General features: G+C 39.8%; 2 protein-coding genes across 11 annotated transcripts in view; one reads left to right on the forward strand and one right to left on the reverse strand.

Moving 5' to 3' along the window:
- The window catches only part of prkd4 (protein kinase D4), a 17,421-nt gene extending 9,729 nt beyond the window's left edge, over positions 1–7,692 (forward strand). For 2 of the 3 annotated variants that reach the window (XM_078276054.1, XM_078276056.1), the window contains exons 11-20: positions 1–133; positions 345–370; positions 503–575; positions 1,190–1,296; positions 1,384–1,545; positions 2,076–2,174; positions 2,264–2,531; positions 3,172–3,257; positions 3,665–3,849; positions 6,405–7,692. The exon at positions 1–133 is cut by the window's left edge and continues 81 nt beyond it. In XM_078276054.1, coding sequence (XP_078132180.1) covers positions 1–133; positions 345–370; positions 503–575; positions 1,190–1,296; positions 1,384–1,545; positions 2,076–2,174; positions 2,264–2,531; positions 3,172–3,257; positions 3,665–3,829 — 1,119 coding nt within the window. In that variant the 3' untranslated portion in view covers positions 3,830–3,849; positions 6,405–7,692. The remainder of the gene's footprint in view (positions 134–344; positions 371–502; positions 576–1,189; positions 1,297–1,383; positions 1,546–2,075; positions 2,175–2,263; positions 2,532–3,171; positions 3,258–3,664; positions 3,850–6,404) is intronic. The other variant, XM_078276055.1, reaches the window with a different exon arrangement.
- Positions 4,930–21,467, reverse strand: part of actn3b (actinin alpha 3b) — a 37,195-nt gene continuing 20,657 nt past the window's right edge. The window contains exons 2-21 of one of the 8 annotated variants that reach the window (XM_078276062.1): positions 21,275–21,389; positions 20,263–20,382; positions 19,345–19,431; positions 17,362–17,449; positions 17,037–17,115; positions 16,193–16,274; positions 15,542–15,627; positions 15,187–15,279; positions 13,754–13,984; positions 13,129–13,276; positions 12,662–12,812; positions 11,443–11,551; positions 10,987–11,127; positions 9,354–9,536; positions 8,553–8,687; positions 8,071–8,250; positions 7,820–7,966; positions 6,733–6,798; positions 6,394–6,552; positions 4,930–5,499 (exon numbers count right to left, since the gene is read on the reverse strand). In XM_078276062.1, coding sequence (XP_078132188.1) covers positions 5,341–5,499; positions 6,394–6,552; positions 6,733–6,798; positions 7,820–7,966; positions 8,071–8,250; positions 8,553–8,687; positions 9,354–9,536; positions 10,987–11,127; positions 11,443–11,551; positions 12,662–12,812; positions 13,129–13,276; positions 13,754–13,984; positions 15,187–15,279; positions 15,542–15,627; positions 16,193–16,274; positions 17,037–17,115; positions 17,362–17,449; positions 19,345–19,431; positions 20,263–20,382; positions 21,275–21,389 — 2,559 coding nt within the window. In that variant the 3' untranslated portion in view covers positions 4,930–5,340. Of the gene's footprint in view, positions 5,500–6,393; positions 6,558–6,722; positions 6,799–7,780; positions 7,967–8,070; positions 8,251–8,552; positions 8,688–9,353; positions 9,537–10,986; positions 11,128–11,442; positions 11,552–12,661; positions 12,843–13,120; positions 13,277–13,753; positions 13,985–15,186; positions 15,280–15,541; positions 15,628–16,192; positions 16,275–17,036; positions 17,116–17,361; positions 17,450–19,344; positions 19,432–20,262; positions 20,383–21,274; positions 21,390–21,467 lie in introns of all 8 variants that reach the window. The other 7 variants (XM_078276061.1, XM_078276057.1, XM_078276058.1 and 4 more) reach the window with 7 other exon arrangements.

Genomic DNA, 21,467 nt, shown 5'->3' on the forward strand with positions numbered 1-21,467 from the left:
TCCTTGGAGGTGGTCACGGCCTCGCTGGTGTACTGCGTGGTGGCCGGCGAGGACGGGCCGCACTGGGAGAGCGCCATCCGCCAGGCTCTGATGCCCATGCAGAGCGGCGGAGGACACGACGAGGAGAACCAGGGTGAGCCAGAAACAACCCCTCTGGATTATTATTGGATAGAAATGAGAAAATGCAGCTTTTTAAACGTGATGAGCTACTTTTCCATTAATCATTTATTGCACAGAACTTAATGTGGGCGATGGAACATGAACCCAAACAATTTAGATTTGCCTATTAATATGATTTCTAATAAGTCGCAGTTAAAATGATCTTGTTTCTGTTCTGATTACAGATAAGGATTTACGCAGAGACAGCGTGGTAAGGATCAACTCCATACTGCTGAATGAGTAAGTCATCGCAGTGAACAACTTCTTCATACGTGTGTGTGTGTGTGTGTGTGTGTGTGTGTGTGTGTGTGTGTGTGTGTGTGTGTGTGTGTGTGTTTTCCAGGACATCAGCTCGGTGTATCAGATCTTCACAGACGAGGTGCTAGGTTCAGGACAGTTTGGAGTGGTGTACAAAGGTGAGCTGTCTTCCTGGGAGGTTTGCAGCTGAGGCAAAGATGAAAAGTATGTAATGTATTATTATGTATTATAACATAATGTATACATTATGTATGTAATGAAAATAATTCTTAGGAAAGGAATATTCTTTTCTCAATTTTGTGCAAATGGAAAAATAAAGGAAAACTGGAAAAGTTTAGTCATTTCTATCAGAATGTTTGTCAGCAGTTTATTTCTAGAAGAATTACCTTGAAATCCACATTTTAAACCCTGAAAACAATAATCCATTGTTAATGTTGTATCTTCATTCATCATATATGTTCAGAATTCATTATTGTTTACTTTTCTTTAGACAAACTTGACATTTTTGGACTTGGGTTCTGACCCAAAGGAGGCAAGTAATTTGAATGTGAATCCATTAGAAGTGTGCTAATTGAACACTGTCTCTAATAACGCTAATAACAGTGTTCTTTTTAAGAAAACTTTCCAGGAAATTAATATGAAATTAGGGAGCTTCAAATTCTTACCAACCATCTGTAAACTTACAATTCTGACTGACTAAAACTGAATGAACACAGAACTAAACTAGTTTAAAACTAATAATAATAGAGGTGACTTATTTCTCATTCCTCAGGTACTCACAGGAAGTCGGGTCGGCCAGTCGCCATTAAAGTCATCGACAAGACACGCTTCCCCACCAAACAAGAGAGACAGCTGAGGAACGAAGTGGCCATCTTGCAGGTACTGATGCACGCATTATCTGCATGTTTTAGCTCTGTACTCATTCTACGATTATTTTCTGTAACATCTACTTTGTGCGTTGCCTAGAATCTGTCCCATCTCGGTGTGGTTCTGTTGGAGCGGATGTTTGAGACAGTGGAGTACGTCTTTGTCGTTATGGAGAAGCTCCATGGAGACATGCTGGAGCTAATTCTGTCCAGTGAGAGAGGCAGACTCCCTGAACGCAACACCCGCTTCCTGGTCACGCAGGTAAGATCACTTTCCCATCAATAAATGCTCCGCAGGTCTTAAAATGATGCAAATTCTATGTTATCTTTTATGACAGAGGTTCCCAACCTAGAGGTCGGGACCCCACAAGGGGTCAAAAGATAAATCTGGGGGGTCATGAGATGGTTAATAAAAAAACATGTCTCCTGATGTTTATTTTCTGACTTTTCATAAATGTTTGTGTGAATAACTGTAGATTTTTCTAAAAACTTTATCTCCATCACTGGGTAGTTTGGACCAGTAACAGCTGAGTTCTAGCCAGATTTTGTTCTCTTTTGTCCCCGATTTTTATATTTTATCCCAAAATCTTGTTTTTAGTCAAAAAACAAATATAGAACTTACACTGGTAGACCACAAAAGTAATTTAAGTCAGATTTTTCTAGGCCATCCCTCAGCCTGGAGACTCCAGCATCCATTAAAATGGGAATATTTTTGCGTGACCTATATCATGTATATTATACGATGACTCATAGTCGTACTTTCATGTTGTCCTTTCTGTGTGTGTGTCGCAGATCCTTGAGGCTCTGCGGTATCTGCACTTCAAACATATCGCTCACTGTGACCTTAAACCTGAGAACGTGCTGCTGGCCTCTGCCGACCCCTTCCCTCAGGTGGGATTATATGATCGTTTTACACTATGTGTTTTAAAGCACCAAGGTGAGTTGTTTTAATAACACCTTACATCGACTCTGTGTTGAAGGTGAAGCTGTGCGACTTTGGCTTCGCCCGCATCATCGGCGAGAAGTCTTTCCGTCGCTCCGTCGTGGGCACGCCGGCCTACTTGGCGCCCGAGGTGATCAGCAGCAGCGGCTACAACCGCTCTCTGGACATGTGGTCCGTGGGCGTCATCATGTACGTGAGCCTGAGCGGCACGTTCCCCTTCAACGAGGACGAGGACATCAGGCAGCAGATCACCAACGCCGCCTTCATGTACCCACGACAACCATGGGCCTCCATCTCACTGGAGGGTAGGTATTATTTATTTTTTGTTATGAAAACTTCTCCTCTTGCTGCTTTTAAGGACACCAATGTGAGACTTTGTCGATTATCAAATGGCCATTTATTAAATGCAAGAAATAAGTCGATTCACATTCTTTTCCCAGGGTTTGATTTTTTTCTTCTGGCTTTGACTTTCTGACCACACAGCTCATGAATGCAGTTCAAATGTTAAGGGTGTCCTTGAATGCATCACCGAGGAGAGTTAAAGAGGTTACCTGCTGGCAACAGCATTACCATGTAAATGCAAATTTAAATCAAATAATTGCTAAATGTCCACGGTTATAAATCACTGTACTTACCTCAAGTAAGTTTAAAGTTTCATTCATGAATCACTGTAAACCGATACTGAAGACAATTTCTGATTTATGGAAACATTGGCGAGCACTGGGAATCTTTTTCAGCACTATCTCTGCTTTTAACATTTCTGTTTTTTAACCCTTAAACATTCATCTTGCTTTAATTTTAAGTGTATTTAAGGTTAAATATTATCTTATTGTACTCTACTGGACAGAATCGCACACATATTTTCTCCTGTTGGCCACTGGGTGACTCCAGTTGACAACTTTTAAGACAATTTGAGTAATTCCTGTCTGTGTCCTTTGTCTCCAGCCGTGAGTCTCATCAACAACCTGCTGCAGGTTTCGGTCAGACGCAGGTTCAGTGTGGGCAAAACTCTGGGACACCCCTGGCTGCAGGTGAGAGATATTACACTCCTTTATAGTCTGATATAAAGACTGTAAAGAGCTGAGCTCTGATGAGAAAAACACCTCGTCTATTCAAATCCTAATTGGAATATTGTGTTTTGTAGTTTATAGAAATAAAGACAAATGTGTAGAATATACCATCTAATGCTTTCGCTAACCATGACATGTTTTCTATCTAATTTTGTGGTTGTGTTAACTATTTTAATAGGTCATTACAGAAGAAAACGCATGAACTGTTCCACCACTGTGTTTAGAGATGTTTCTATGTGACAGTATAAGGCATTTTGTTCCACTGGCAAAAATGTCATTACTAGGGGAAAAAAATTGTGACCCAACTGGTTGATTGGTTCAAATTGAAAGATACATTTCCACCACGTCCACTCCTGATCCTTCTGCAGGACTTCCAGCTGTGGTGTGACCTCAGGGAGTTTGAGCAGAAGATGGGCTGCAGGTATTTGACGCACCAGGGGGACGAGGAGCGCTGGATACGCTACGCCCAGGAGAGAGGCCTAGACTTCCCACCCCACCTCCGCTGGGACCCTGACAATGACTCTGATATGTGAGCCCGGCACAGAGGTCAAAGGTCAGTCTGTACAGGTTAAAAAAAAAATCCTGAATTTGGCGATCAGCAGTGAACCAAATATAGTTATCTCTGCATTTATCTGTCTGCTATTATACATGGTTTCCTGTGGTCAAACAATGTTTGAATTAAGGTGTTTTGTAGTGATAAGAAAACAAGCCAATAAACCCCATAGCACAATTAGTCCTACTTGTGTCTAGTATTAAGAAAAAATAACACAACTGCTGTTTAGTAATATAATTTTCCTTTTTTATTCCAAGTTGAGGTTTTTAAAATGTAACTGTTAAAGTGAGTTTGCGTAGCATCAGTGATGGACATAATGATTTGAGGGGGGGGAGAATGGAGCACAGATGAAATTAAAATATCATTATGCATGCGGAGGAGTAGACTCGCACTGATTATCATGGCCGACCTGTCAATGGGACCAAAACCCTATTTGCTTCGTCACTGACATAGGCCTGCTATGGTCCCACATACAGTATTGATTCTCCTTATTTCGTCCACAACTTTCCTAATGCCCTGTTGTCTCTCACTGCTCAACACCTCTCTATGTCTGTCCCTCCTCCATGATGTAAAGAAAGAAATCAGGATTAGATGGGATTTTAAATTTAGCTGAAATACTTTTCTGGAGAGAGGTGTGTGGGATCGGTCTTTCTGTCTTCGTTCTTAAGTCCCCATCCAGCCGTGGCCCTATATTTAATCACAGTGCTTTGCTTTGAGTTGCTCTCTGCGTCTTATTATTCAGTGCTTCCATTTTCCCTCTGTTTTTTCCTGAGCTTAAGGCTTTAAGATCCTCAGGTTAAATTTTAGCTTTGCTAACATTCAGGTTTCACAGTGCTGTGGTGAGTATTTTCAGTATCAGACTGGCTTTGTAACATTGTAGCACCTGACCTGCTTTTTCCTCTGCTGACTGAAATGTTAACAGGCTCCTAATGATTGTGTATGATTAAGGAAGAGTCAGAGACTCACAAAGACAGCATTTCTAAACTTCAACATAGCATGCATCTGCACAAATACACAACCAACCAAGCCAACTGACCAGCTTTTTTATCACGTTCTCTTCTTTAATGACCCTTCTACAAAAAATATGTCATCTGAGAGAGTGGAGAGAGCAGGAGGCTTTGCTCAAAATAAGTCTTTTCTAACCGACTCACCCTCATAACCTACTTCTGTTTAACGTCCCCTAAAGGCAGGTATGGTATATATGTATGCTGCTTACATAAGTTGACTGCAATACCTGGCACATTCCTGTTTTTAAAGACACTGACCTAAATGAGGGACAAGCTGGCCAGTCCAAACAGCTTCTAAACTTTGAGCAAAGCCTTCTAATCTCACCCTCTCTGGGCAGTGTTTTGGGGCATGGAGGGGGGGACGGAAGGAAGGGGAAGAAAGTTAGGATTTGAAAGAGGAAAAAATGATAAGGACAGCGGAAGGGGTTTAAATCGCTCTCTCCACATAGGAGAAATAGGAGGAGGTGAAGAGACGCGGCTTTGTTTATAAGTCACTCTCCCCGTAGAGGGCGCTGGAGAAGGAGATGTAGTCCAGGGCGCCGGAGGGGCCATCGGCTCCGATGTACCTGGTCATGCGGCTGATGCAGTACTCGGCCTGCTCAGGTGGCAGCTCTCTGCGCAGCTCATCCATTGTGATGTAATTCTGGAGGAGAGAGGGAAGCAGGCGGAGGAAGATTTGTAATGTCCCATAGCACAAAGACCAGTGACTAAATTAACTTTGCCGGGAGCTGATTTTGAAACTAAACTTCTACCTGCATTTCCACACAAATAAATAAAATTGAAGTGCTAACAGAGTTTCATTCTGTAGCCAAAACAGCATTTGAAAAATCATTTTTATTATTAAAGAATTGAAGCTCTTATCTTTGTAGTTTTGGCCATCATTAATAGTGTAACACAAATTGCTGAGATCTGGGAACAGTGACAATCAGGATGTTTACCACAAAGCAAGATTAGTGGGTTAGCCAGCTAGCTTTGGGCTTAACTAGGGTACATCACCATGGTAACCTATGCTGCACAGCTAATTTGCTGTCCCAGGCTTTCCATTTCAAAACAGAGCTTCTAACAAACGTAGGGATGGTTTACACAAATAAAGTTTAGTGAAGAAAAGATTCTTTCATTCGTGACAGGCTCCTCTTATTTAGCCTCTCTGCGGTACTTTCCCTGTTTGATGTCTTTTACATGTAAAGAAGACCATTAGAAACCAGGTTTCTCTAATCCCCCAATTACAGAAAACCGCTTTCTCATTTACATGATGTTTAAGAAATCAGGTTACTGCAGAAAGTTGACTGTAACCCGGCTTGTTTATTAAAACCTGTCAGATTGCCCAGTTGGACTTAGCTGTAGCAACGTCACGCTGTTCCCAGATGTTAGCGATTACATTACAAAATATTTTAACAGATGAAAATAATGCCCATAAGACAGAAGTTGTAATAAACCTTTGAGCATGTGTCAATCTGTAACCACTGTTCATGTTAGTGGTAAATGTTGTCTATATTTTTGGTGTAAAACTAACAGTATGCTGTATTTGTCTGCCTACCTTGTCTGAAGCCAGAATCTTGAAGGAGGCCATGACCTGTTCTGCAGTGTCGGTCTCGGCGGTCTCGCGGGTCATGAAGTCGATGAAGGCCTGGAAGGTCACCACGCCCGTGTTGTTGGGGTCCACCAGGGTCATGATGCGAGCAAACTCCACCTCACCCTGTCACAGAGAAAAGGATTGCATCAGTCAGTACAGGATATACGTAAAATTCTGATCTCTTGCTACTTTTACATTTAATCCAATATTTGTACACAGGTAGAGAACACAGATTTTTGAATTTCTTAAACAAAATCAATTTTTTTGAGTAATTTGTCCTGAAAAATGTATTGTTGCTCTAACCAGATCGTAGCCCATGGAGATGAGGCAGGCACGGAAGTCGTCTGGGTCCATCATGCCGTTTCTCTTCTGCAAAAGGAAAAACAATTGTTTATAATTATTGAAACAAACAGTTTAGATACAAAATGATGAAATCCCTGATGAAGCTCCTACAATCATAGTAATAACGCCCGTGCTTGAATATCGAGCATTAAAGGTTCAGTAGGTAACTTTTATAAAAAATGTTTGTCATATTTGCTGTCACTATATCCTGGCAGATTGTCTGTGAAGATGTTCCTCTGCCTCCCCCTTGTGCTCCTAATGGCATTTGCAAGGTTCCACCGCGCCCGTACGAAAACAACCAATCAGAGCCAATAAGTCCTCTAGTACACAGTCAATTAGAGCTTGTGAACTGTGCTGATTAAACATGAATCAAGATTATGTTACTGCATTGCCTATTTCTCGCCTCAAATGTTTTCAGAAACATATTTTAGTGTACCGTTTAGCTGTAAAATGACCGAGCCGCCATGTTGAAAAAAGTCGAGCCAAAACCAAGCACTTGACGGCAGGAGCAAACTTAGTTATACAGCTAAACGGTACACTAAAATATGTTTCTGGAAACATTTGAGGTGAGAAACAGGCAACGCAGTAACAATCTTTATTCTGTTTGCTCGTGAGCTGCGGTCAAACTTGCAGTCATTGGCACTGCGTTAGAGACTCCTTGGCTCTGATTGGTTGTTTTCCTTTTATCATTAGGAGCACCAGAAAGAGGAATGCAATTTCTTTCACAGTTACTGTCAGGATATAGTGACAGTTGGAGCAAATATATATAGATTTTTTTATTTTTAAGTTACCAACTGTAGCTTTAACTGACATCTTGTGATCTTGAATGTTTTTTTTTTTAATATTGAAACTTTTAGGTCAAACTATGTAATATATTTCAAACAGACAATGTTTAAAAAAAACTATAAATTACAAATATAAGATCTACCCTGTAGTTTGTGTTGTTTATTATGCATGCTTCTGTATCTCATTACTGAATAAGCCCTATTTACACCGAGATCCAGGCCACACAGTTAGAAATTCCTTTTGGATGTCGTGAGCGCCTCACCCTGTCGAAGTGGTTGAAGGAGGCTCTGAACTCGTTGAGCTGTTCCTGGCTGATGCCCTTGGCGTCGCGGGTCAGGATCTGGTTCTCCACCTCGTTGATGGTTCTGGCGATGGTGGTGAGCAGCTGCTCCCAGCCCACACGCACATGCTGCAGCGGTGGAAGAATAGAGTAGAGAAAGCACACTTTTAAGCAGAGAAACAAAGATGTGGGAGGTGAGCCTATGTTCATGGCTGCGGTTACGTCCACTGTACCTCCATGGTGTAGTTGGTGTGCTTGTTGTCGAAGATGAGGGACTCCTGGCTGAGCTGGTGGTCTCCCTCCAGCTTGTCCATGTTGGATTTGTAGTTGATGATGTTGTGCTCGTACTGCTTCAGGCTGTTCATCTGTTCCTCCAGGGAGCCGGCGATGTCCACAGACACATGGCCGATTTCCTGCAGGTGTAAACAGGGAGAGGAATAACATTTGAATGACAAGTCCTGAGACGGAGGCTGTGAATATTTGTTAGCAGCACATTAATGTATATGTACATGCAGTCCCCTTGCTCTTGTTGGTGTACTGCTATTCATTTCTGAATTTTTAAAGTAGCAATCATGACTGATATCTACAAAGTAAATCACATCTAAATAATTGTACATTTATTGGCAACTATAGAAATTATTTACACCTTACGCCAGTTGAACTGCAGTTTCCTTTTCTACCTCTGACAGTCTGTAGTGTTTCAGTAACACTGTACCTCCATCTTGGTTTGAATCCAGGGTCCGATGATGTTGGCCTGGGCAGCAAACTGGCGCCTCAGTCTCTCATTGGCCTGCTGTCTGGCCACCTCCTCCTGGAGCATTTGGTCTCTGAGGGGAACAAGGTGCTTCACCTGCAGGTGGATAAATTAAATGCACAGTCACAAGAGCTACTTCTGAACAGCAAGAGAAATGTGACCAATATATTTAGATGTGAATGACAGCTCTTTCATGCTTAAAACATGTAACCAAGGTACCAAAAGATGAGCCATTTTATTTCATTTTAAACAGCATAGTACTGCTTGCTTTCCTGCTGCATCTTTACATACAGATTCAAACCTATTCACAGCTCTAGATATTTTTGGCCACAATTTACAGTCAACAGCTGCTCCAGTCCAGCTTGTTTAGTGATTAATCAACTAGTTATTTCATAATTCCCACAGGAACAAAATCTATTTTTTCAGGACAGATGGTCAGATGTGTGTCACACTGCGACTGCACTGACAGATTGTGTTCTGCAGTTATTTTTGATTTACACAGAGCCTGCAGTATTCAGTGTCGCTCTAACCTAAATGTACTGTACTATTCCTGACCTGTCACTATGTATGCACTGTACGTATTATTAGCCAGATAACCAAATGCAGCGCACGAGTGTTAGTTAGGTTGACATTTCCTGTTAATATAACGTCAACTTACACAAACCAGAAATACAATTAGCTATAATAATGATACATTTTCATTATTTCTAATGCTCCTCCAATCCCACATGGTGATTCTTGGTTGTGTTTGATTTTACTCACAGTGTCCCACTTAGTGCTGATGTCCTGGGGGGAGAGGTTGGTGTAAGGGTTGATTCCGGAAAGCTTGATGCCGTAGGTCTGGGCGATCTTCAGGATCTCGTTGTGAATGCCCATAGTGGCCATGCGCTCCTTGTCGGCCTCGGGCAGAGTGGCCTTGAACTGGTCGTGAGCGGTTATCAGACTCTAAAGGAAGATTAGATCAATGTTTCAGTTGACTTGTAAATGAAGGTCTCAAATTTTTTTTCCCCATTTATAGAATTTATTTTGGGTGGCCCAAAACTCACACAAAATATAATATTTCTTTCCTTTGAATGGAGGGACAGACAAGTCTGCCAAAACAGGTTCATTAACGTACATCTGAATGACTTCCCATGTCAGGAGTTACTACTTCTACTACTATTTTCAGCTACAAAAAACATTTGAATATCAAAATGATCAGCTCTTTGATAACATTTGTGCTTGTATTCAACTTTTCTCCACCATTTATACTTTTTAAAATATTAAGCTTTTTTCTTTTTACATTGAAAGTAAATGGAACAATCTTTAAATCCTCTTCAGGCTTCTTCCACTTCTAAATGCTACTCCTTCACCTACAGACGTCATTCAAACTTTAGACCATTCACAAAACCTTCAGAGATGAACCAGCTTTTCGATATCTTTACAGTTTTTGTGTTATCACTGTTTAAGTCTAGTGCTTCTTTCAGGCTTTTTCTGTGTTTATAATGTAAGTGTATTGCGTGACTATGCTATGATTGTTTTCAACATGCTTTATTTGTTGGCACAGTAGCTCAGTGGTTAGCACTGTTCTAACTAGCATTAGCAAGTAGGAACTGCAGACTCTGATCCAGGTTCGATTCCCAGTATGACTTTTTTCAACATACTATGCTATGACTTTTTATCACTTATTTCAACATGCTACACAATTACTTTTTTATGACTTTTTTCAACATTCTATACTATGACTTTTTTTCGACATAGTATACTATAAGTTTTTCGACATACTATACTATGACTTTTCTTTTCAAAATGACCTTAAAATATTCCAGTATTTGTTTAATACATTATTGTTATTATTCAACATTCCAATAAAATGTATACTAATTAAAACCATTCCCACTTTTCCAACCTATTCACCTTCTTCTTATGCAATTATGCCAGCAATCCAGTTTAGCTTTGGCAATTTAGCTTTTTTCAGCATTCACAAGGAAATGCATTTTCTAGTTTTGCCTAAGACTCGACTCTTGGGGGTTTGGCACAGCAAATAGTACAGTATCTGCCTGGGGGAAATACTGATACATATAATCCTGTTATTCTCTCCTTTTACTGACTCTTAGAGCTTCCTGTTAGTGCAGACATTTAGGTTTAAGTAGATAAATGCATTTCCTTAATCTATATTTTGTTGCTTTCAAGTAAACTATTAATCTGAGAAAAATGTGACACTTTTCTATGGATTTTATGATGTATATAAGTGTACTTCACTAACAGAATGACTGTATGTGGAACTCTTAGAGCAAAATAATCCAACATAAACAAGCGTGAAAAAGGTAAATGGCGGGATAACATTTTCTGTGTTTCGTGATGACAAACGCTCACATATACGGAGACAATATAACAAAATATACAGTGGCTGTACCTGGATCTCCTCAATGCTGTGGACAATGAACATGTCCTGCAGGTCCTCCATGGCTCCGTCCATCCAGTTGTTGAAGGGCGCCGCCCTCTTGGCAAACTCCAGGTACAGCTGGTCAATGGTCTCCCACAGCTTCTCCACACGCTACAGACACACACAAAGTTAAGACTCATGTTACAAAACGTAAGGTGTGGACAGAAGCACTGACTTGTTATGAAAATGAGGAGATGAAACTCCTCATGGGTCAATGTGACTTCGGGTCACATTGACCCATTTTCAATTTTTTACGTAGAAATAAGCGCTGAAAATGTGTAGAAGAAAAATGTAACAATTTAAAACGTTGGGAAAAAGCAAAACAAAAAAACAGTTTTTTTCAAGGTTGACGGGAGGACAACACAAGGGTTAAGAACCCACTGACTACCATAATGTTTTTCGTTTTGTTAGTGTTTCAGGGTGTACCTCCAGTGAGTCCCTCCTCTTCTGGGTGAGGGTGCCCAGGTTGTCCCACTGGTCACAGATGCCCTGGCAGCGGGCGTTGACTGTAGCTGCATCATGGTAGTCCAGCTCACTGGTGGAGAGGACAGAGTGAAACACAGCAGCATTAATCATCTATAACCAGAAAAAATTAAATGTCACATAGACTGACAAATCTGTTAATTTCATCTAATGTATAATAGTTCAGTTCCTTTGCAAAATGTGTTGAAATTGTATGTACCACTTTGATTTAATCCATCAGCATGAATAACTTTACTCGCTACCTCATTGTAAATATGAAAAAAATGTCATAAATATAAGGTGACCTCAGCACTTTTATTCTCCAAACTTTGAACTGCTGTGAGATAACTTTAAAAACATCAGGACAGATTTAAAAAGATGTAGAAGTAGTAAAATAAGTAAAGTAAAATACCTTCACATTTTACAAAGATGCAAAACACCTGCCACCTTTAAAGGCCCTCTGAAAAACTATTCCCCACAGTTATAAACACATTTTCCCCCAAATATCTGGAAGCATACTAATGTCTCCTATTCTGCATATGAGGGGTCATCTGAGAACTTGGAATTTAATAATATCTAAAGTAATGAATGAGGAAATTATGTGTGGCACGCATATCATATTCAGCATTATGGTGCTGAACACTGTATATAGCATCAAAGAGATCATATCAAAACTATCTGGGGAAAAAGCCCAGAGGAGTGGAGAGGAATAAGGAAATAGAGAGATCACAGGTTTCTGCTCTTCTATGAACTATCCTTTCATCTTTTTATCTTTATATCTCATTAACATGATTTTCCCCCTCATTCCCACTTTTGTTCTTCCCTGTAGTCACATCCTTCTCTGTTCTCAACATATCTCTCCCATCACGACTATTAAGAGTCCTGAAACACTTCAGTCGCTCACCTTCTCCTCTCCCTGCTACAGTTTCCTGCCCTCAATCCAACATCATCACTCCTCTTATTCCTCATTCCCTCCCCATCATCTCTTTATCACTGCTTCTTTCAGTTTCTCTCCATGTCCTTAAAATTAGAAAGCCCCCCCAGCACACCTCTATTTCACCTAAATTAAACCCTAAAAAAACTGAACTTCATCAACAAAAATGTCCTTCCAATTTTCCCAGCACATTTATTCTGTTTCACCCTTTCTTCCCAGCCTCCCTCTCTCTCTGTCTTGGCTTCTTACTTCAGCTCCTGGGCGATGGCAGCGATCTGCTCCACTCTGTCCTGGTGAGCAGCGAGGTCGCTCTCGAACGCCTCATGCTTCCTCATCAGGGCTCTGATCTCCATCAAAGAGGCCGACTCGTAGTCCTTCTGGGACAGCAGTTCCTCCTTACCTGAAACACAGTTAAATGATCTGAATATTACTACCTGATCTTCACAGACTACAAGCTTTTCGTTCATACAGCTCTCACTTTAGTTCATCCTCTGATCTTTTGTCTTCACTCCACTGCAGTTAGCAGTTTTCTTTGACTCACTGTAGCATTGTTATTATGCCAATAAATTATGTAGTTGTTACAGCCAGCATATGATTGAGGGCCACACAGGAAAAGTGCACATAGAACACAAAATATCTTTTCCATCTCACTTTTTTTATGACATACTATCCTATGACTTTTTTAATGACATCAGAAGTGTTTCTGACATCCCTACCTCCAGTCCAGGACTCATGCATAGAGCACTTCTGCTTGAACTTCTCAGCCAGGTGATCGAGTCTCTCCAGGCGGCGGATCTCGGTCAGCAGCCACTCCTCATAGCCCTTCTCCACCCCCTCCAGACCCTTCCAGGCATTGGCAATATCCTGGAGGAGAGAGAAGTGTTATCATCACTCTATGATTTTCTTCTATTGACACTTTAAGTTTAAGGAAACTGTGTGCTCAGAATGTGAATAAAGAAATGCATGCCCTGAAAAACACCCCTATGTAAATGTCAGAGATATTAGAAATGAGTACTTTATTATTTGCAAATGAAGTGCAGCTTCTATTTGCATTTCAGCTGACTTAAATGTGAGCTATCTTCGTGCTCTTCAAGTTCTCCTTTCTTTGTTCATTTTCTCCCATCCTTTTTCACCTTTTTTTTATTTTAAATTGCTGTTGTTGGGTGAGGACTTTGTATCTGTAGTTAAGAGAACAATCGTGTTTTTGTTGGATCACAAAGCAGGGGGTTTTAAAGGATTTACCAGCTTTAGGGGATGGAAAAAACCCAGGAAGTAGTAATCCTACTGATATCAAAGCCTGAAAATCTGAAATATACTAAGCTAAAAATCTGTCCTGCTCACCGAAACCATCTTGCCCTCAGACGGCATGAAGGCGGGCCTGTTGCTAAGCCTCAGCTTGGTCTGCAGGGTGTTGAAGTTGATCTCCAGCTGGCATTTTTCCTGCACACGGGGCGGCTTGTGGATGCGGCGGTAGTCACGGAAATCCTCCAGCTTCTGCTGCATGGCGCGCATGGTCTGCTCCGCAACGCGGTTCTCCAGCCAGGGGATGGTACGGCGGATCCACTCCAGCAGCTACAGAAGGAAGAGAAATGTTAAGATTATTCTATAAGTGTGTTATATAAGTGTTTGGTTTACTCTCGTCTGTACTATTTATAATAAGTTATATATCCCGTATATTAAAAAATTTCCTACACCCTACTGATTGTATCACTTTGTCTTAATACTAGGAAGAATACTGCATGTGTATGTCTTTAGTACAAAATGTCTGGAGGTGGGTTAATTCATGTGTAGGGTTGGGTACAGAAACGCGGTGCCAATGGGGCACCAGTTCCGACGTAAACGGTAGTATCAAGACTGAATAAGAACGAAAATTTCGGTGCCTGGCTTTTGTTTTTCAGAAGCATCGCTGCACGGGACGCTACGTTACCGTTAGCTAGTAGCTGGACTTACACAATGGTTAAAATGCTGACAGCTTACGTTAAGCGGTGTAAAGTGTGACTGTATTTCCCTGTAGAGGATTCCAACACTGGGACGTAACAGACTGCAGCTGCTGTTGTCGGAAAAACAACACAGACGGTGTGTTTACTTGAAACTCGCCAGCCTTGTGGTGCATTCAAAGTTATTGTAAAATACCATTTTCCCATCTGGCGCTTGTTTTTGCCGTTTACCAGCAATTTACTGGTGAAATAAGTCATTCTAAGTTATTGTTATTACATTATTAATCAATCATTTAATTTTGACCATATGGCCTTAGCAATAAACAAGCCATTTATTAATGTTGCCAACTGTCATTTTGTACTCCTTTTTTTATAGTTTATATTATATACATTATAAATATATTATATATATTTCGGTTCAGGCACCGTTTAGGCACCGGCATCGGAAAAAACCCAAACGATACCCAACCCTATTCATGTGTCAGGTGGCTCATTTCATAGTATGAGCACTATGTTAGTTGTGTTGTAGATGTGGTTTACTTTGGATTTTAGATTGGAAAAATCTTAGCCATTGTCTCTCCGTTTTTTAACCAATACTCAAAAAATAGAGTATTTGACCTTCTCTTAATCCCTCCTACATATATATGTATGTATGTGTGTATGTATGTGTGTGTGCGCACACACATATGATCTGTGCACACAGTGTCTACATTATCTGCATATCTGTATAATGTAAATGACAAGGGTCAGAAACAACTGGTGGAACATGAAAGTGTTATGTCAGAGGAGGATGTGCAGGACAGAGAGTGGGAGTAATTGGTTGAAGTGGTTTCTCACCTCACTGGCCAGCTTCTCGTACTCCTCCATCAGTTTCTCATTCTCCTGGTTTACGGCCAGCACCTTGCAGATACGGTTGGCAGCTGTCTCAGCCTGAGGGAGGATGAGAGTACCAACAATTAATATTCATTTCCATACACATTTCATAACAACCTAGATAAGTATATCTCTCACATGTATTAATTAGGATTGCTGTTACATCCTGTTGATGGTGTTTTATGTATCATCTGCTCTTATCAATTAAAATGTGATAACATTTCTACTGCTATAAACAAAGCAACTGGATCTAAAGGGCCTTTCAAAATATTAAACTATAGAATATATATTACTACCACATAAATAAATATAATCGGACCTGCTCAGCACCAGCGAAGGCGTGGTAGAAGCAGGACACGTAGGTCATGATGGCCTTCTCATCAGGTTTAGGTGTGTTCACAATATCTGAGGGTGGAAAAAATAATCATATTCAACTATTATAAACAGCTTTTGAACAGCCATCCCTAGTGAGGAAAAAGCACACAAAGTCAAATTATTATACTATTATTTATTGTGTCACCGTAATATTTTGTAATTTTTAGGTTTAAAACTAAACATATTTAGAATACATATCCTTTTTTTTTACTTTAAATGTGATTTTCCTTATTGAAAAATAAAGTGACACACAAAATGATTGCTTGAATAAATTAAAGAACATTATGACTAACATTAACTGTTGTAACTGTATGCATGAGCCATGTTAGCCATTGTGCCAACAGAAAATCGTATTCTGAGGTCAGAACAATCAGCACTTCAAAAGATGCTTTTAAAATGATTTATGCATTCTTTTTATGCTGATGGATGAATTTTAAGTAAGAATGACCTCTCGTCCTTGTACCATCTGCAAACGTGCTGTACTTTGCTGCAGTGGAGGTTATCAGTGTCACAGCACTAATAGACAAGTTTGTGTAGAGGTTTGTCATTCTGATTGTTGTTTCAGGATTTAGTTTTTACAGTTTCTCAGCCTCACCTTCAGCGTCAAGCATCTTGGGGATGTCCAGGAACTTCTCAGCCACCTCGAAAGCAGTGTTCAGGTTACCAATAGGGTCATCCTACAGGCAGACACAATTAAATGTCAGACACACACACACGTAGGATGGCACTGCACTACCAATTAGACAAGAATCATAAGCCGGCAGCGTCATGATCCCCACTGAGAGGAAGGAAACTTTTTTATAAGCAATGTTTGAATCAGTGAGTTTTCAGTAGTCTTCCTTCTGTTGTTTTAAAAACCTGTCAAAACATTTTGGAGGGAGGATGTGTACGCTTTACTAATTGACCACAGTAAAAAGGAACACAACTATGAAGGAAACATAAACTACTTTTTTGTCTATTTTTTGTAAATGGTTAAATTGCATTCACATTTTCAGTACAAAATATCAGACAGCTATAATCCAAACACACTGGTATTGACATCTTCTTTTAAAATCTCACACTGGTCCAACAATACACGGGTATATGACTTATTAGTATTCCAAATATGAGCCACTGGCTTATGTATGAGGCTGTGAATTTGGACATGTAGGATACCAAATCTTTTGTAAAATCTACAAAAGACTTGAACACACTTGTAACACTATGTTTACACTGGGTTATCACATATTAGACTGCATATCTTGCAGACAAACTCTTCATAGTGCAGAGCATTTTCACAGAATGTCTTTTGAAATGAAAATAAACTAAGTACTGAAATAAAAGATCAATGAGCAGATTGAAGACGACTGAGTGTAAGTCATCTCAATTCAGTACGAAGGGAGAAAATAAAGCAAATCAGAAGATAAAGAAAGCATAAGAAGAAATGAAGGACAGGGCACCTTTCTCAGTTTAGAGTAGTCGATGAGGTCAGGTCTGTGTCTGTGGATGAGGGCGCACAGAGCCAGGCCGTCCTTCCAACTGAGGCACGAGAGGAGGAGGAGGACCACATGAATGAAAAGTGGGAAAAGAGTAAAGGAAGTTTCAGAGACAAAAGAGGGTTGGAAAGGTAATAGGTAACAAAACAGGATAAGGAAGGGTGTTAAAGGTAGGGAGGAGGGTGTTACAACACAAAGAGTAAAATTCATGGTAAAACATTAAATAAGAAAAACAACAGAGATGGTTGCAGTTCCCCGTTAATGCCACAGTACGGCGTTGTAGACCCACCTGATGTGGAAGTTCTGCACGTTGACGTTCCTGTAGGGGGCAGTCTTCCTCTGGCACCACAGCAGCAGACCCTCCTTGGCAGAGGTCTCTGGAAAAAGTAAAAGGAGGGAGATGGTGAGCATTACAGCACAGATGAGAGAAAAAAACTATTTTATTCAAGCTTTATCATCAAAAAGAAAGGAAGGAATACAGGGTATTTTTTTTTTAAAAGAAGTGGATGGTGAAATGTGAATAAATCATGTAAAGAAATCTACATGATGAGATGATTTTGTCGGTAGCTAATATATTTGTCTATGTTTGTCTTTGTTGACAGTAAACTAACTTAACTTTAAAAGTCAAGTTAGTGCAGATGTCGCTTCCTGCACTAGTGGAGAGAAGAGGCGTTATGAGAAGTGAGAAGGAAGTTGATGGCAAAGGAAGTCGAGCATATATGACAGCAGAAGATATTGAGGAGCAGGAGCCATAAAAGGAGAGTGTGAGGAAGGACAGGGTGAACAAGGTTTATTAACACAAATGTATTGTGAGCTGACCTGCCTGACAACATAAAGGTTGATTAAAAGGACATGAGGTTCAGATGAAGTTCAGGGGAAATTTGTTACAGACTAAATCATAGAATCTGATTTACTGCACACAAGTATGCAACAAATCACACAGGGCAGTAAATATACATCAGTAAAATCTGAGAGGATGCAGAGCTTGCTGACCCGAAAACTCTGATGTGTGACTGATGTGTGAAACTCTACATGTAAATAAGCAAAGGGTGTATAATTGGAATATGTTCTTTAGGACTCAACCAAAGAAAATCGTGGTCAACTGAAATTCTACCTACTCTTCTACCATCGATTCGTCGGTGGGAAAAAAATCTCTCTCTACCTGGTAACGTTAGGAGTTCACCAAAGTGTTTTTTTCCCTGAGGCCAGCATATATATTTTTTAATTCTTTGCTACAAACGGCAGCAGCGCGACGACCACATTTTGGTGAAACACTGCACTTGTCAATGTCACTTTTTACCCAGCCGTCCATTCACACGGAGGAGGGGTGGGACAAATACCACAGAGCTGATCAATTTTTCAGGACACAAGGCCAGTAACACCAGCGATTGTCCGACCAATGACGATTTGGTCAGACAGAAACAGATTGACCAACCAATCGACCACAAGTTCCAGCTTTAATGTTCTTGTGATGTTTGAAGTGGGACATTTATTGACTTTCATGACATTCAACGACAGACGTAGTCAGTGTGTGTTTTGTAAAAACACCAAGTGAAAAACTTTATTAGCGTGTGAGATTGTGATTGACAAATCACAACGACAAATGTTAAACTAGGTCTTTATGTTATAGAGGTCTCTATGTTATAGAGTGTGGTCTAGACCACCTCTATCTGTAAAGTGTCCTGAGATAACTCTTGTTATGATTTGATACTATAAATAAAATGATGTTGTGCTCATATGCCAGACATGGTTGTTATAGTCAGTCAGCTCCAATAGTGTTTGTCTAAGTGTGCCTAACGTAATAATTAAAAGTGTTATTTTTGCTCACATTCTCATTTGGACTAATTTTAACATTTAAAAGGAATAGTTTGACATTTTGGAAAACACATGTATTCGCTTTCTAGCCAGGAGTTCGATAAGAAGATTGATACGGCTCTTAAATCGGTCCATCACACACAAAACTACAATTAGCTGCCAGTTAACTTAGCTTAGCATAAAGACTGGAAACAGGGGGAGATCTGTCCGAAGTAACAAAATCCATCTTGCAGCACTTCTGAAGTTCACCAATTAACACGTTATATCTTGTTTGCTTAATTCATACAAAACCCAAAGTGTAAAAATGTCAAGTTCCTTTAACCAATAAACACCTTTAACACAAAAAACATGTTACTTTTAGGTTGTTTAATTAATATTCTTATTATAAAAGTCAATGTTAGTTTATGGAAACACAATGGACACACGCACATACACACTCACACACATATATACAAACCTTCAACAGAGATGTCTTGGATGGCGAAGCGCAAGATGATGGTCCAGATCATACCAAGAGTCATCTTCCCATTACCGTCAACAATTTCTGTAAAAACACACACATTATTAATCATGGCAATAGACAAAATATAAAAGACTATAAGCTGAGAAGTTATGGGTCTGCTATTGTACATCTTTTGAGGTATTGCTGTTGACACAAATTGAATTTCACTCAGCCTGAAGGCTCAAAAAGAATCTTGACTGCAATTAGAGTTAAGAAAGTGAAAGTCAAATACAACCACATGAAAATCCACTAACTGCTTTTGAAGTACTGTGATGTGAAGGTTTTCTAATAGAGTTTAAACTGACCGTCGGGGGTAAAAACTGTTCAGAAATCAAGCAGATTTAGACTAAATCTGAGCATTCAAATGTTATTGAAATGTCAATGTGCAACATTTACACTGCTCTCACTACAGTATCTCTCTACTGTCTTTAGGATATCTCATTTGCAGCTATTTTCCTGTAGTTCTCTTTAATCGTATACAAAAATAAATGTTTTACAAGATTACATTAATACCACTACAGTTTTTTTATCATTTGAAATATCTAACAAAATGTTCCAAAATGGCAGAAAAAGTGCTGTGATTTGATCCAGTTGAGATATGTGTGGTAAAAAATTTATTATTTCAGATTAAATTAAAACGTGTATTGCAAACAATTTTCAGTTGGGTGATCTGTAGTTAACTTTCCTGTCACTGCCTCATTTCATCTGAATTCTCCTGATGCTGTGAACTTCACCAGCCATCTGCTGCTCAAAAAAATAGGTCCAAGAAATGCAAATACGGTGTGACCTTGGTATATTAATCAAAGGAAGGGAAAAAAGGAGAGAGAGGAAAATAATAAATGGGAACGTTGTTAGTCAAAGCAGGACTCTCACCCTCAGCACCAATAGACACCAGCTTGACCCCCTTGCTGCAGATGAAGTCCAGAGCTTTATTCACGTTGGCGATCTTGTGGAAACGCATCTTGCCTTTGTCAGGTTTGGGCAGCCTCTCACCTGAGAGAAAAGAAAAAAAATAATTTGCTACAGCTGAAATAATTATTCATTATTCAGGTCAAATATTCTCTGGCTTCAGCTTCTCGAATTTGCGAATTTTATATAATTCTAAAGTGAATCTCTTTGGTTCCCGGACTGTTCTGTGTGTGGTCAGACAAAGCAGAACATTTAAAGACATTTTATTCGGCTCTGAAAAATAATGAAACCAGAAATTACATTTTGCAACAGTATATGTTTTTGAAAGGTTTAAAAAGTTGGATTATGTCCATTACACCTGTATGACCGTCATTTGTTTAATGTGAATTTTTGTCTTATTTTTTTCTCACATGGAAATGATTACACTGTTTGTATGACTACAATTTTGACATTTTATAGGCCAAACAACTAATCGATTCACGTAACTATTCATCCAAAGTATATTATTTCATTATCAGGTTCCCAGAAAAACAGCTTTTCATAAAACAATATTTATGCTGTTTATTATATCATCCAGAGAAATGGTTGACTACGCAAACTGGCTGACTTTCTTACTGTATTTTCACCTTCAGTTTTACCTCCAAATAGTGTTTTCAATAAGAATCAGAATGTGTTTTTTAGAAGGGTCACCCCGTCCCTATATCTCTGAAACTACGCTAACGAGTAAAGATGTTACCATAACTGAAAAGAAATTTGGCTAAAATGATAAATCCATGAAAAAAGGACACTCTGTCTTTAGCATATGAGAGATCATGATATGTAACCGTTATTGAATCTAAAATGATCGTTTGAAAGTATCAACTGATGAAATGTGTGTCTTTTCTACAAACATATGACAAAAAGCAGCAAGTGTGTGAGTATGTGTCTGTCTGTGTCTGTTTGTGTCCGTCTGTGTGTGTGTGTCGATGAGATCCACCTGATATGACCTCCAGCAGCAGCATGAGTTTGAGGCCATTTCTGAAATCCTCTTCAATGTTCTCAATCTGTGTCCCAGCCTTCCTCAAGTGGGAGTTACACCAAGCTGTGAAGGTCTGAGAGAGAGAGGATAGAGAGGGTTACACTGTCACCTATGCGACTTCATGACAAATACAGACACTGACAGCAAGCAC

Source organism: Sander vitreus, chromosome 19, assembly GCF_031162955.1.
Source record: "Sander vitreus isolate 19-12246 chromosome 19, sanVit1, whole genome shotgun sequence".
Lineage (NCBI taxonomy): Eukaryota > Metazoa > Chordata > Actinopteri > Perciformes > Percidae > Sander > Sander vitreus.